At 35.8% G+C, this 12,825-nt stretch overlaps 1 protein-coding gene across 2 annotated transcripts in view; it reads left to right on the top strand.

Moving 5' to 3' along the window:
• Positions 1 to 12,825, top strand: part of SNX13 (sorting nexin 13) — a 63,555-nt gene that overhangs the window by 30,070 nt on the left and 20,660 nt on the right. For both annotated transcript variants that reach the window (XM_058032937.1, XM_058032933.1), the window contains exons 5-15: positions 285 to 406; positions 2,701 to 2,822; positions 2,969 to 3,070; positions 3,730 to 3,818; positions 4,271 to 4,354; positions 6,724 to 6,862; positions 7,312 to 7,400; positions 8,055 to 8,154; positions 9,664 to 9,857; positions 10,891 to 10,995; positions 12,405 to 12,537. In XM_058032937.1, coding sequence (XP_057888920.1) covers positions 285 to 406; positions 2,701 to 2,822; positions 2,969 to 3,070; positions 3,730 to 3,818; positions 4,271 to 4,354; positions 6,724 to 6,862; positions 7,312 to 7,400; positions 8,055 to 8,154; positions 9,664 to 9,857; positions 10,891 to 10,995; positions 12,405 to 12,537 — 1,279 coding nt within the window. The remainder of the gene's footprint in view (positions 1 to 284; positions 407 to 2,700; positions 2,823 to 2,968; positions 3,071 to 3,729; positions 3,819 to 4,270; positions 4,355 to 6,723; positions 6,863 to 7,311; positions 7,401 to 8,054; positions 8,155 to 9,663; positions 9,858 to 10,890; positions 10,996 to 12,404; positions 12,538 to 12,825) is intronic.

Raw genomic sequence — 12,825 nt, 5'->3', positions numbered from 1 at the left:
GATGGGCCAGGATATTGGGCAATATTTGAGTATGTTTTTGGTATATTTTATTTTCACAATGTAGTGGTGATAAAAACAATGTTTGCAAACCAGTCTGAAAAGAAGCTTCAGTGTGTGAATTTTATGGTTTCACTCCCAGTTTCATAATGGAAAAGGAGTATTGTTCATTCTGGTAACCCTTTAGAAAAACCGCTATTGTGCTATCAGGCACAAAAAACTGTTGTTTTTTGTCATATTTCTTTTGTCCTTTTTCATTAGTTCTTTTTTTTTTTTTAATTTTTCAGGTAATCCAGTTTTCCCTGAGAGACTATGTGCAGTATTGGTATTACACACTAAGTGATGATGAATCCTTTCTTCTGGAAATTAGGCAGGCTCTTCAGTATGCACTTGTTCAGTTTTCTGCCAGGTAAGATTTGTTTTTACTTACATCAGTATACTGTGGGTTGTATGGTAGTAGGTAAGTGGTTAGGTTTATCTACTGGAATAGTTCACTGCATTTTACAGAAAGAACATATAAAAATTTAAGATTTTAATGTAAGAAATACAATCGTTTGTTGATCCTCTAGGGAAATAATGGAGATGGCAGTGTTTTAAGTAATAATTTTTTGCAAAATGGCCATTTCAAAATTCAGATTGTCTAAAATCACGGAACTGCTATTTTTTTTTCCTTTTTTACAACTTAAGCATTAAGTTTGTGAATCATTACTTCTTTATATTCTTCATGTAAAGAGTAGGGCCACTCTCAAGGTAAGTAAGAATTCAGTGCAAAAGTCTGAATTCAACATATGTGTCACCTCAGATAATTTTTAGAAGCAGTATGGCTCTTCCATATGTAAGAACAATGGATATTTTAGAAAGAATGGTAGTCTGGGAAGTGAAATAGAATGTCACATATACAAACTTTTTTTTTAAAATGGGATTGATTGAGGACAAATGGATAGTTTGTTATTTACCCCTTATTTCTGCTGCTGTTCCCTGATTTCCTGCTACTTGATTAGCAGCTTGTCTTGGAAATTCACTTCGTGAGTGTGGCTGATTTCTTAGTCCAGATGCCCTGTGCCTTTATATCCATATACTTGTTTGTTAAGTTTTTATTTCTGGTGTTTATCCCACTGTGCTTATTGTTACTTGCTTTCTCTGCAAAAGAGTTTGTGGGTCACCTAAATATAAGTAACTTCTTAGCAATTTTAAGGTGTAGTACCCTCCTTGTGTTGACAATGTAGGTTAGTGTGCTTTTCTGATGGAGAAAGATGGAGAGCTCGGTTTAATACTAGGAAAAATAATATATGATACAGTAAAATAATAAAAATCCTAGAAAGCAGTATTGAAAATGATGCTAAATAAACTGTTACAGCAACCAAACTTATGCATGAAATGGACCTGACTACCCAGCTTCAGTGTTTTTGTCTGTTTGGCACTGTTCATTTCATTGGACAGTGTTGAGCACTGAGTTTGTGTCAAAGTAGGTCAAATTCTTGCAGGTTTATTTTTCTTTCCTACGGTACTATAGCTCTTCAAAAATAGGCACATTTCCTGTGCAGTTGTGTTCTGCTGTAGAAAGCAAATCAATTTCACAGGCCTGCAGCAGTTCTTCTGCAGAAAAAATGATGTAGTGTATTTATAATGCCTGTAGTTAGATATAGGTGAAGCAGTTTAGGTTAGTACCATCACCTGTAGTTTCATACAGCCTGTCATTCTGGGGAGAATGAATTCAGTGGGAATTTAGTATTCCCTGAGAGCTGCAGCTTTGGGAGCCTGTGGTAAGGCTGCCATCCAGAGGTTTTGTGTGGTTCTGTCTTGTGCAGGTGGGGGATCTGGATTGTTTGATCAATGGCCTTTTGGGACAGCTCTGCTTCCTATTTACATGTCTAGATTTTGCAGTAGTCTTCCCTTTCTTCCAGAGTTCCTTGTTTCTTTCTCCTTGAGAAAAGAAAGAGTAGGTAAGGGAACAAAGACAAAAAAATGAAGAGTTGTAGAAGGATTCCTGTTATAACATCTTGAGAGTTCAGGCAGTAAAATACTTAGTGTGGTGTAAGAGCTATTACTGGCATCAAAGTTCATTAAACTTATAATTCACAATCAGATTGCTGTTAAGGCCCAGATATCATAAAAATGCCTCTATCCTTTTCACACCACTAAGGAAGTAGTTTTATGTAGATCTTACAGTGACTATTTTCTGATCGAAACCTATTTGTGTTGTCAGAAGAGTATGCTAAGAACCTCATATAAGCTGCGGAATCAATTGTTGATTGATTAGACTGTGTTTAGTTTCAAGTGTGTGTTTCCTCACTGGTACATATTCTGCAAGTTCAGAAGAAAATTCTTTTGATTAGAGGCCTTCCAAAATGGTAGAAAGTATGGCTGAAAAAGACCTGGAGAGTATTTTAGTTTTGCATTTTGAACTGTTTATTTCAAGGACTTCTCGCAGATATTTGACAGTGTCACAAATCAGAACACTATTCTAGATGCAAATGTTGACTTTCAACTAAATCAAACATAAATATTAATGTGGTGTAAGAGTGGTATTTCACAATATTTAGATTTTCAGTGGATAGGCAATTAGGAGACTGATTTATTTCTTTGCTTTTCCATGTTTACTGTCAGTGTGGTTCTTGGCAGGAAGGAATGAGAGGTAGGAATTTATTATTCTTTGTGTTCACAATAAAATAATTACTTTCCATGGATCTCCTTTACTAATAGGTCAAAGGAAACAGACTGGCAGCCTTATTTCACTACACGACTTGTTGATGACTTTGGCACTCATCTTCGAGTTTTCAGAAAAGCTCAGCAAAGGATAGCAGAGAAAGGCAATCAGATGAAAGGTAATCCAAAGTATTTTTTTATTTGAGTCTAAGTAGGCTGGTATCTTATGTGTGTGCAATATAGTTAGCTTTATTTTTTAATTCAAGTTCTCTCTCAAGTTTCTAGTCTTGACAAAAACATGCTTTTTAAATTTTCTTTTGCATAGATCAAGCTGAGGAACTTGTAGATACATTCTTTGAGGTTGAAGTTGAAATGGAAAAAGAAGTCTGTCGTGATCTAGTCTGCACTTCTCCCAAAGATGAAGAAGGTCTCTCAATATTCTGAGTAAATCTTTTAGTATGGGAAACTAAATTAAAATACTAACAATTGTGTTCACAATATGAAATGCATTAAAATCTTGGCATATGACTTTCAAAGTGTGGCGATCTACCATACATGTATATTTCCTCTGATTTGTACATATTAATGTGATAACTAAAATGAAGCATGTAGCTATGTAAGTCCTCCTCCTTTCACTGGAAAAATTTGAAGATAAAAATATTTTTTCCTGGGAGGGAGGGGATGATTTTGCAGATTCTTACTGCTTTTTGGTAGATGTGCCTTTCTTATCACTATTTTGTAGTCTTCCTGCAAAAAGCACTATATTTTTAGGGAAAGTGTTGAAGGAGAGGAATAAAAACCACAATATGTTAAGTAAAGAAAACACATTTGAGTTAGGTTGTTGGGGTTCTTTTTAGTCTTGCAATTTGGCTTTTGTTCTCTTGGGTTTGAGGCAGATGTTTTTCATCAGTGCTGCTTATATTCCATCTCAAAGGTGTTACTGTAATACTTGGAACGTAAGAGATACATAATTGTATGTTTGAACTCAGAATTAAGGATTTATCTATGGCATTTGGTGATATCAGGTAAGATGTGAAGTAACATAATGTAAAATTGTGCTGAAGGGTTTTTGTTTTCCTTCTCTAGGATTCCTAAGGGATCTGTGTGAGGTTTTACTGTATATATTGCTACCTCCTGGAGACTTCCAGAATAAGATCATGCGATACTTTGTCAGGGTAAGTACAGACTCTAAAAGCCATTCCAATTCTTTGGTTTAATGTCATAAAAAAAATTTCAACTGCTGGTCTTATTTTCTAAAATTGATCTAATTTAATATTAGGGTATTTAAAAGCAGTAGCATCTTGATAAGTATTTAATAGCAGAGAACAGTTTGTCTGAGATGTTTTTGAAGGTGATTTTAGCTCCATCATGACAAAAGCATGAGAAAGTGGATGTTGTTTATTTTGAGGTTGTTTTTTCTTGAGGAGGCTTTTCTTGTAATTTCTTGCAGTTGCAAATTACATTTGTAGTGTTAATTGGAGGAGAATATAGTAGTGCCTATTAAATGTTTTCTGTAATTACACTTTTGTGTTTTAAGCTCTACTCAGTGGTGTTTAAATTGTTACAGTTATACTAGCTGTATGAATAAATGTATAAAATGATGATATAAAAATCCTTTGTTTTTTAGGAAATCCTCTCCCGAGGAATTCTTCTTCCATTAATAAACCAGCTCAGTGATCCTGATTATATTAATCAGTATGTCATATGGATGGTAAGACACAAAATTATTTAAATAATTTCTATTTCCAGAACGTTCTCATATAAAGCTTTAATTGTATTCCCTATAATCATGATGGATAGGTGTCTGGTGTAAACATTACCAATGGATATGTTGGCAGAGATAATGAACTTAGGGCTGCTATATTTCATTTTATACATACATAGACATGAAGTCTATATAGCTGAACTCTTCATTTTGATTGTTCAGCAAAAGTTGCCTGACTGAGGACTAATGTATCACAAAATGTAAAGTTCAATCCTCTGACTGTTCTGCTTGGCTGTTTGGGAAGCATGGCAGTACCCATGGAGGTGTTTTCCCCTGACTGTTTACAGTTTGGCCTTTCAAGCTTAAGATGCCTCAAGAAGGAAAACTAAGAAAAATTTATTTTCTGCTAAGGAATTTCAGGGCAGTTATTCTAGGACTGTTTGTGTTAACCCTAAATAATTCAATGGAATGGGCAGAAACAATTTTTTAATCGTGATAACTCTCTAATGCACTTGTGAGAAAAGCCCCCAAACTTTTTAAATTAGTAGTGTATAGTAAAGCTAACATAAATAGAATATTTGTGATTTAATTAACAATCTTGATTCTTTGCAAAGCAAGTTAAAACTTATTCTTATACATTATTATCCTGTATAGTTCATGGATCAAGTTTAAATTTTTTTTCCCCCAAGTTCTCTCTTTTTATTCATATATTTTAGTCTTATAGTGTACATTCAAGTTCTATGAAAACACCCTTGCATTTCAAAGTTCTTCTTATGTATGGAATTATGGAATGGCTTTAAGGGTATATGTACAGTGTTTCCTTCACTCCAGCCTCCTTCATTTCATGTAAAAGTTTGCACACATTCTACAGGAACCTAGCTTTAGTAAGGAAAAAATAGTGCTCATCTGAACCAGAATTTTCAATTTTCAATTCCCCTTTCCTCCTACGTGTGTTCTTTATTTGTAACTTGGCCTTGTTCTCTATTTACTGCACACTGCCCCCGGCTGTGTCCAGAGATAGGATTCTGAGCTTTTTATAAAGCTTGCTGTTATGATAGTGATGTCCCAAATAACTAATTTTCAAAATTGCTTTCTGAGATGAAGAAGCAAATGTGCTGGGCAAAAGATAAGGAAAAAGTTTAATACAAGTCATATGAAATGGAGATTGTTGCAGAAATTAAAGTCAGAAGTAGAGATGACTGAAATAAATCCTGGCTCCTTTTGGAACCTTTGACATAAAGTCACACTTGAATGAAAAGATCAGTTTTTGGAAAAGAGAAGTTTAATTCCAGGTGCACCACAGTCCAATACTAGTTCTGTTGCAATAAAATACAAAGATTCAATACAAAATCAGAAGTTAACTCAAACTTCTCTCTTCACAAATTTACAAAATGTTTTAAGTTCAAGCCCTGCTTGTACGATTACTTTTAAAAGCAGTTTTTTAGGGAGATTTTCCCATTTACTTTGATCAATGATATGCAGTCTTCATTCTTTCTGCTTCGTGCAGCTCATGTCAATGCACTTCTTCAGTACAGACCAAGTATTACATTTCCATATCAAAGTGAGCATTTATAAGAGATGTGGGTGAAGTGACTTTTTAAGCTTCATCTGATTGAGTTCTAATGCTGTTTTTACCCTCAGCACCTGTGTGCCCATGTTGTAAAGCTGCCAACCTTTCCCTGATCTCCATGCTGCATTCACAGCACAGTTTCCAGTGGTCTTGGCACCACAGCAGGCTTCTTTCACTTGCACAAATTCCTTTGAGTCCCTAGAGCAGGTTCATTCTATGCCAATACAGGTTCATTCTATGCCAACACTGGTAAAATTGTATGCATTTAAATAGCTTAATAGTATTTGCCAGGGTATCTGAATTAGGGTTCCAGAGGGGAGTCCTGTAGATTTGTTTTTCCCTCAGTAGGTTATGATTACATGGTAGAATGTTTTAATTCCTTTTGTAATTCTGTATCTTAAGAAGCCATACTCTGGGGGCATGTGTACTTGCAGGGGATCTTGGTAAAGCTGAACCCTTTCAGTGGTCTCACCATTTTCTGCCTACTTAGCTAAGAAGATAATAGCAGAAGATGGTGGATTGGATTTTGGAGATCTTCATTAAGGAGGTTGATGGACTTCCCATGTGTCTGTGTTGTACTTCCTGAAAACAGAAAGTGATGGTGTGAAATAGTTTTTGACTATGCATGCTTTTTCTGTTTTAGTCCATGTAAAATTCCAGTACCAAAAGGAAAATTTAGAAGTATCAAAGAACTTTCAAAATGTCACTTTGCAGTGCTGTATCAAACTAATTCATTTGAAGAAGAATCATGTCTTGTACTTATAGCTGTTTTGTGTTACTTACACTGTAAAACTTTGTGTTTCAGATTCGTGATTCCAACTGTAACTATGAGGCCTTTATGAATATTATTAAATTAAGTGATAATATAGGCGAGTTGGAAGCTGTGAAAGATAAAGCAAGTGAAGAATTGCAATATCTTCGATCTCTAGATACAGCAGGAGATGGTTAGTGCTGCATTGTTTTGCAAAATATGAAGGGCATTTATTAGCATGATCTCTGTAGAATATTGCAACAATTAAAAAATAAAAGCTCTGATGCAACACAGTACAAAGTATTTTATTTTAAAAAAATGCATAAAAAGTGATAAAACTGGAGTTTTCATTTTCATAATTGTTTTACTGGTTGGTGTGTGTTTAATGCCTTTTGGTAAGGACAGAGAATTTGGTTAGCTAAGTGTGTTTCTGTTAAATCAAAACTGCCTGACTGGTGGTTCTGAATTTCAGTAATATTTAAGGTATTAATGGTAGTCAGTTAACCATTAATCTTAAAAAGGGAAAAGAAAGATATTTCTTGTTCACTTTCATTAGCAAGGTATTTAAACTGAAAAAAAAAAAACAACCTAGACTTTATTTAGTCATCTGCATTGCTTAATTGTCTTTGTTTTTGCTTGCAGATATCAACACTATAAAAAATCAAATAAACAGTTTATTATATGTTATTAAAGTATGTGATTCAAGAATTCAGAGGTTGCAGTCAGGAAAAGTAAGTGTTTTAAATTTTTTTTAATTTCAAAAGAGTGAGGTTACAAATGACTGATGAGTTGTTACTTTTGCTTGTTTTGTAATTAAGGGTTGATAGAGTTGGTATGTTTGACTTTACTTAGTTTCTTGACTCTCTTAATTTGACCTAGATGTGGTTCCAAGATAGTGTAATATTCTGCATGTATTGACTGTTAAAATAATTAAGCATTCTCTAGCTGGACCTGAAGATATTGCTGTAATAGCAAGAAGTGTCATATGGGCAGAAGAAAATGTGACTGAGATGAATTTAAGTTGTAGTGACCTGCAACCCATCAAATGCTGACATTAATTCTTGTTAATTAATTTTCTGCTACTGTCAGTGCTGATGAGGTATTTGGGGTTAATTTGACCTGTAGAGTATTACATGAACAGCAGTACTAAAATCCAGCTTATCATATGAACATGAACAGCTGCAGCTATTTTTGAAGGCAAATAATTAAGAAAACATGACCTTCTAATCTAGACCTTCACTTACTAGTGATCATGAAAATAGCTAATCATTGAACTGCTCCTTTATTGTATGTAATTTTTTTTAACCTATATGCTTTGTAGTAAGTAGAAGTTTTAAAAGTTAGTTTAAAAAAGGCCTGTGAACACACTGAACTGTGTCTTACAGGAAATAGATACTGTGAAACTGGCAGCAAACTTTGGAAAACTTTGCACAGTCCCTCTGGACCATATTCTGGTAGACAATGTTGCACTACAGTTTTTTATGGGTAAGTGTTTATTTGTCTGATCTGTTTTATTTATAAAGAATATGCTAACTTACAGGACTGTGTCCTTGGATTGGCTAAATGTCAGTACTAAGAATATCCATCAGTTTTCTTGGTGGCTATAATCCTTTTAATGCAGTAAATGGAAACAGTCCAGGAAGTTCCTGGAGTGCGTGGGAGGTACTTCCTGACACAGTTAGTGAGGCAGCCAGTCTAGAAAGGCACCTGTCTGAACCTGTTGTTTGCAAACAGGGTGATGTGATAATCTTGGGCATAAAATGAAGACCCTCAGTCAGTTTGCAGATGACGCCTAAGTTGGGCAGGAGTGTTCATCTGCTGGAGGGCAGGAAGGCTCTCTAGTGGGAAGAATGCTGAATTTATGGTCCGAGATCATTTGTATGAGATTCAATAAAGCCAAGTGCCAAGTCCTGCACTTGTGTCAACCCCAGGCAGTGCTGCAGGCTGGCAGCAGAGTGGCTGGAAAACTGCCTGGCAGAAAAGCAGCTGGGGGTGCTGGTTGACAGCAGCTGAACATGAACTGGGAGTGAGTCCAGGTGACCAAGAAGGCCAGTGGTATCCTTGTTTGGATCAGCAGTAGTCTGGCCAGCAGAGTGAGGGTGGTGATTGCTCCCCTGTACTCAGCACTGGTGAGGTCACACCTCAAATCGTGACCTTCACTACAAGAAAGACATTAAGGTGCTGGAGCATGTCCAGGGAAGGGCAACGAAGCTGGGGAAGGGTCTGGAGCATAAGTCTTGTGTGAAGTGTCCCAGGAAACTGGGGTGTCTTAGGTTGGAGAAAAGGACGCTCAGGGAGGACCTTATCACTCGCTACGTCTGTCTGAAAGGAGGCTGTAGTGAGGAGAGGGCTGCTCTCTTCTCCTAGGCAGCTAGCAGCAGGGTGAGAGGAAACTGCCTCAAGATGTGTCAGGTGAGGTTTAGATTGAGTATTAGGAAATAGTTCTTCACCAAAAGGGAGAAGCATTGGCTTGACAGGCTGTCCAGGAAAGCGGCTGAGTCACCATCCCTGGAGGTATTTCAAAGACAGGTAAATATGATGCTTAGAAACATGGTTTAGTGATGGACTTGAAAGTATTAGATTGGCACTCTTGAACATCTTTTCCAGTATAAATGATCCCATGATTCTATGAACGTGTTTTTTAGAAATTCAGTTTGAACTTTGTCTCCATTTGTATCATGCTGTACAAGCCTTACATTCACACGGTAAAAATGGATTCACTTTTTACATGTGCATTTGAGGATTCAGTGCTTAGTTCCTAGACTTTGCTCTCAGGTTCTTTTTTACTGATTATCACAAATATGTATATATGTATACATATATACACATACTTATCACCAATATGTATATGTATTTTTTTAATTGACTCTATATGGCAAGTATTCCAGATGTATAACCAGATTCTGGTATTCCATGTGTAGTCAACATCATAGAGAATTGCTATTCCAAGATGCGCAACAGTAACTAAGGTCATGTGGTGTCTGTTTTCTGTAGATTACATGCAGCAAACTGGTGGCCAAGCACATCTGTTTTTCTGGATGACAGTGGAAGGATACAGGGTTACAGCACAGCAGCAACTGGAGGTACTTCAAAGTCGGCAGAAAGATGGAAAACATCAGACTAATCAGACCAAGGGTCTATTAAGAGCAGCTGCATTTGGAGTTTATGAGCAATATTTATCAGAAAAGGTAGGAATAACTTCATCCTGCAGCTTGTTTATTCTTTGTCCTGATACTTCTTTGATATATTTATGGCTAAGTTAATATAGAACGGTTGTTATGTAGTACAAGTTGCTTACATGTTGACATTTAAGCTATTGTGTGTGTATCTTCTCTCTCTCATGTCAAGCAGTAAGGAAGTCTTCCTCCTTTGTGCTCCCCCTCATTTATAAGGGCTCATATTGCCACTGACTGCCTTGTCAGATGCACTGTGCTCCTCAAAAGTTGGCTTTCTAGAATACACAAACTAGACAATGTAAAAACAGAATAAAAAAGTCTCTCTGCATATGCTGTCCTTTTCCTTCCTTTTATTCTGCCCTCCACCCTTGCCTGCTCCCTTAAGAAGTGTTATTTAAAAAATGGAACTGTGTGTTTGTCCAAACGTGGATTAAATTTGGTTATCAAATTAAGTAGCTTTCTGTGCCTCTCTACAATTTTCTGTGTAAATTGCTCAAATATCACCATTGGGTAACTTTCAATAGGCAGTAAGGATTCCTCTGTGGAAGAAACCACTCATCAGCTTGTATTGACAAAGCACCTTGTTTTGAATTTGTGTGTGCATAAAAATCACTGCTCACTCAGAAATGGGCAGTTGACAAACTGTTAGCCTTTGCTCAGATATTTCAGAACTTCATCCTATTACTTTTTTATTGGCTTGTTCTTGATTTCTGGATCTTAATCTTTTTCATGAATAAATAAAAGCTGTTTATAAGTCTGAGTAAATCTGATTTAGGTACTGCCTCACAATGTATGTATAAATTGTTTTGGAGGCTATTCCTAGTGCTTAATAGTGGAACTTCCAGGTTTTAATACAAACTCTGAACTTAATTTTGGGGGTGGATGGGATCTGACTCCTGTCATATGTTCTAGACAGTTACAGAGATACTTGTGCAAAAGAAATATAGTTTACTTAGAGAGTTGCAGCATTGTATTGGATTTTATTTGATAAAGTAGAACTTTCTTATTTTTATGCTGCAAAAGTTGATTTAGATCTCTATGACAGGCATCTCCAAGAGTTAATATTGATGACAACTTAGTAGCAAAACTTGCAGAAACACTGAACCATGAGGATCCAACACCCGAAATCTTTGATGACATTCAGAGAAAGGTATACTCTATTCGTCCTTTATTTCATAAGACCTGTAAATGCTATAGAGTATAAAACATAACTCTAGATCCTAGAAAAAAAGTAAAATATCTAAACTCTAAAACCTGTGTAACCATTTTTCTGTCCTATGAAAATCATGCTCTTTTAAAATTATCAACTTTTGCTTTTCCATTCGTTAGCCCATGGTTTTCAAAGCAGTTGACAGAAGGGGTAGGTGTCCTTCCTGTGTGAATCTAAGTATGAAACACAGTTTAGATTTTTCATGTTTTTATTTGTGTTAATGCACCAATTTAAGAAATATGTCATGACTAGACTAAGACATACAGTTTTTGTTCAGTTTTACTTCTGTTTTTCAACAATGAATGTACTGGTCCCATCTTAAATCCTATAGCTGTTCTCAGAAATTATTTTGACTTGTCTTTTTCTGCAAACTTGCACCGTGAAGCACTCAGAAGTAACAAGTACTGAAGAAAAAACCAGTATATTTACTACCTGTAGACTTTTATTATTCAAGTCTAGTATATGTATTTTAAAAGGAAAAGTGAATGATTAATATTCTGGCAATAACTTACATACCCAGTCTGAAATGTTTTTATTTTAGATTGTTACTTTGATATTCTCATTCATGCTCCAAATTAGTGATATGAGCTGTTGAATTTAGAATCACACTATCATACATGGGACTTTCCTTTAAGACTAGTTAAAGCACCTTGGGAAATCTGGGCCTTTCTTGGGAATTCTGCTGAAGAGCATAAATTTCCCATATGTTACAAAATAAATGAACTTCCTCAAACCTGGATGGATTGAGGTTTTTTTCTATTCTTACTAGATGAAAGTACTTGAACAGTGGTCCATGAAAAAAAAATTAAAATATTCTGCAATTGACATGAGTATCCAAACATTATTAATTAATTCCTACTATGTATAGATACTTGTGTATACGCTGTGAAGGTAAATGTTTAAGGTGGTGTGCTTAAATCTTTGTGAGGTGTGGCTATATCGTATTGGCTAAACTAGAAATGGTCAGAAGGGTCACATATGGTGTCTTCCCTCCTTCTTTCCCTCTTCTCACCTCTTGCCCTAAGTGTTTCCAGGTCTACATTTATAGTTTATCCACAAGGAGGTACTGAGATAACTTTTTATAAAATGGATAAAGACCAAATAGGTTTATACTGCAATTGGAAGGGCTCAGAGCAGAGGACAGAAGCGTTTGCATCTATTGTGCCACTTCCCTTCCTAGATGTGCATGTCTGATTAGTTAGTTATTTTCTGATAACCTTTCCATTAAGAGTAAGTCAGAGACACGTATGCACAGGTACTTCTTGTTCAAGTAGAATTTATGAAAACTAGTCTGATTAATTAAAAAATGCAGTAAGTATTTCTGAAGTTGGCACTTTTGTTTCAATAAGGTGTATGAGTTGATGCTGCGAGATGAGAGGTTCTACCCTTCGTTCAAGCAGAACGTGTTGTATGTGCGTATGTTAGCTGAGCTGGACATGCTGAAGGATCCCAGTTTCAGAGGATCAGATGATGGTGAAGGAGGTGAGCTCTGTATCTCTAAGGGGTATTTCCTGGGACCATTCTTTTCTCTGTTTTCAAATGAAAATAAAAAAATTATCCACACTGTTTTTAGGAAGTTAAATACTTCTGTGGTGTCTCATACTTAAATCTATTTTCCTCCTCATGCTTTTGTGTGTAAACTCACATAGGGATTTCACTGCAGTAAGTTTATTAATCTTACATAAATTCTTGTCAGATCTTGGTAACTAGTTTGTCACTAAAAAAATATGCAGTTCTTCCATTCTACTTTTTTCATGAAAATATTTAAAA

Source organism: Melospiza georgiana, chromosome 1, assembly GCF_028018845.1.
Source record: "Melospiza georgiana isolate bMelGeo1 chromosome 1, bMelGeo1.pri, whole genome shotgun sequence".
NCBI classification, from domain to species: domain Eukaryota; kingdom Metazoa; phylum Chordata; class Aves; order Passeriformes; family Passerellidae; genus Melospiza; species Melospiza georgiana.
Note: the sequence above shows the minus strand (reverse complement) of the source record. Positions and strands in the feature narration are given on the sequence as shown.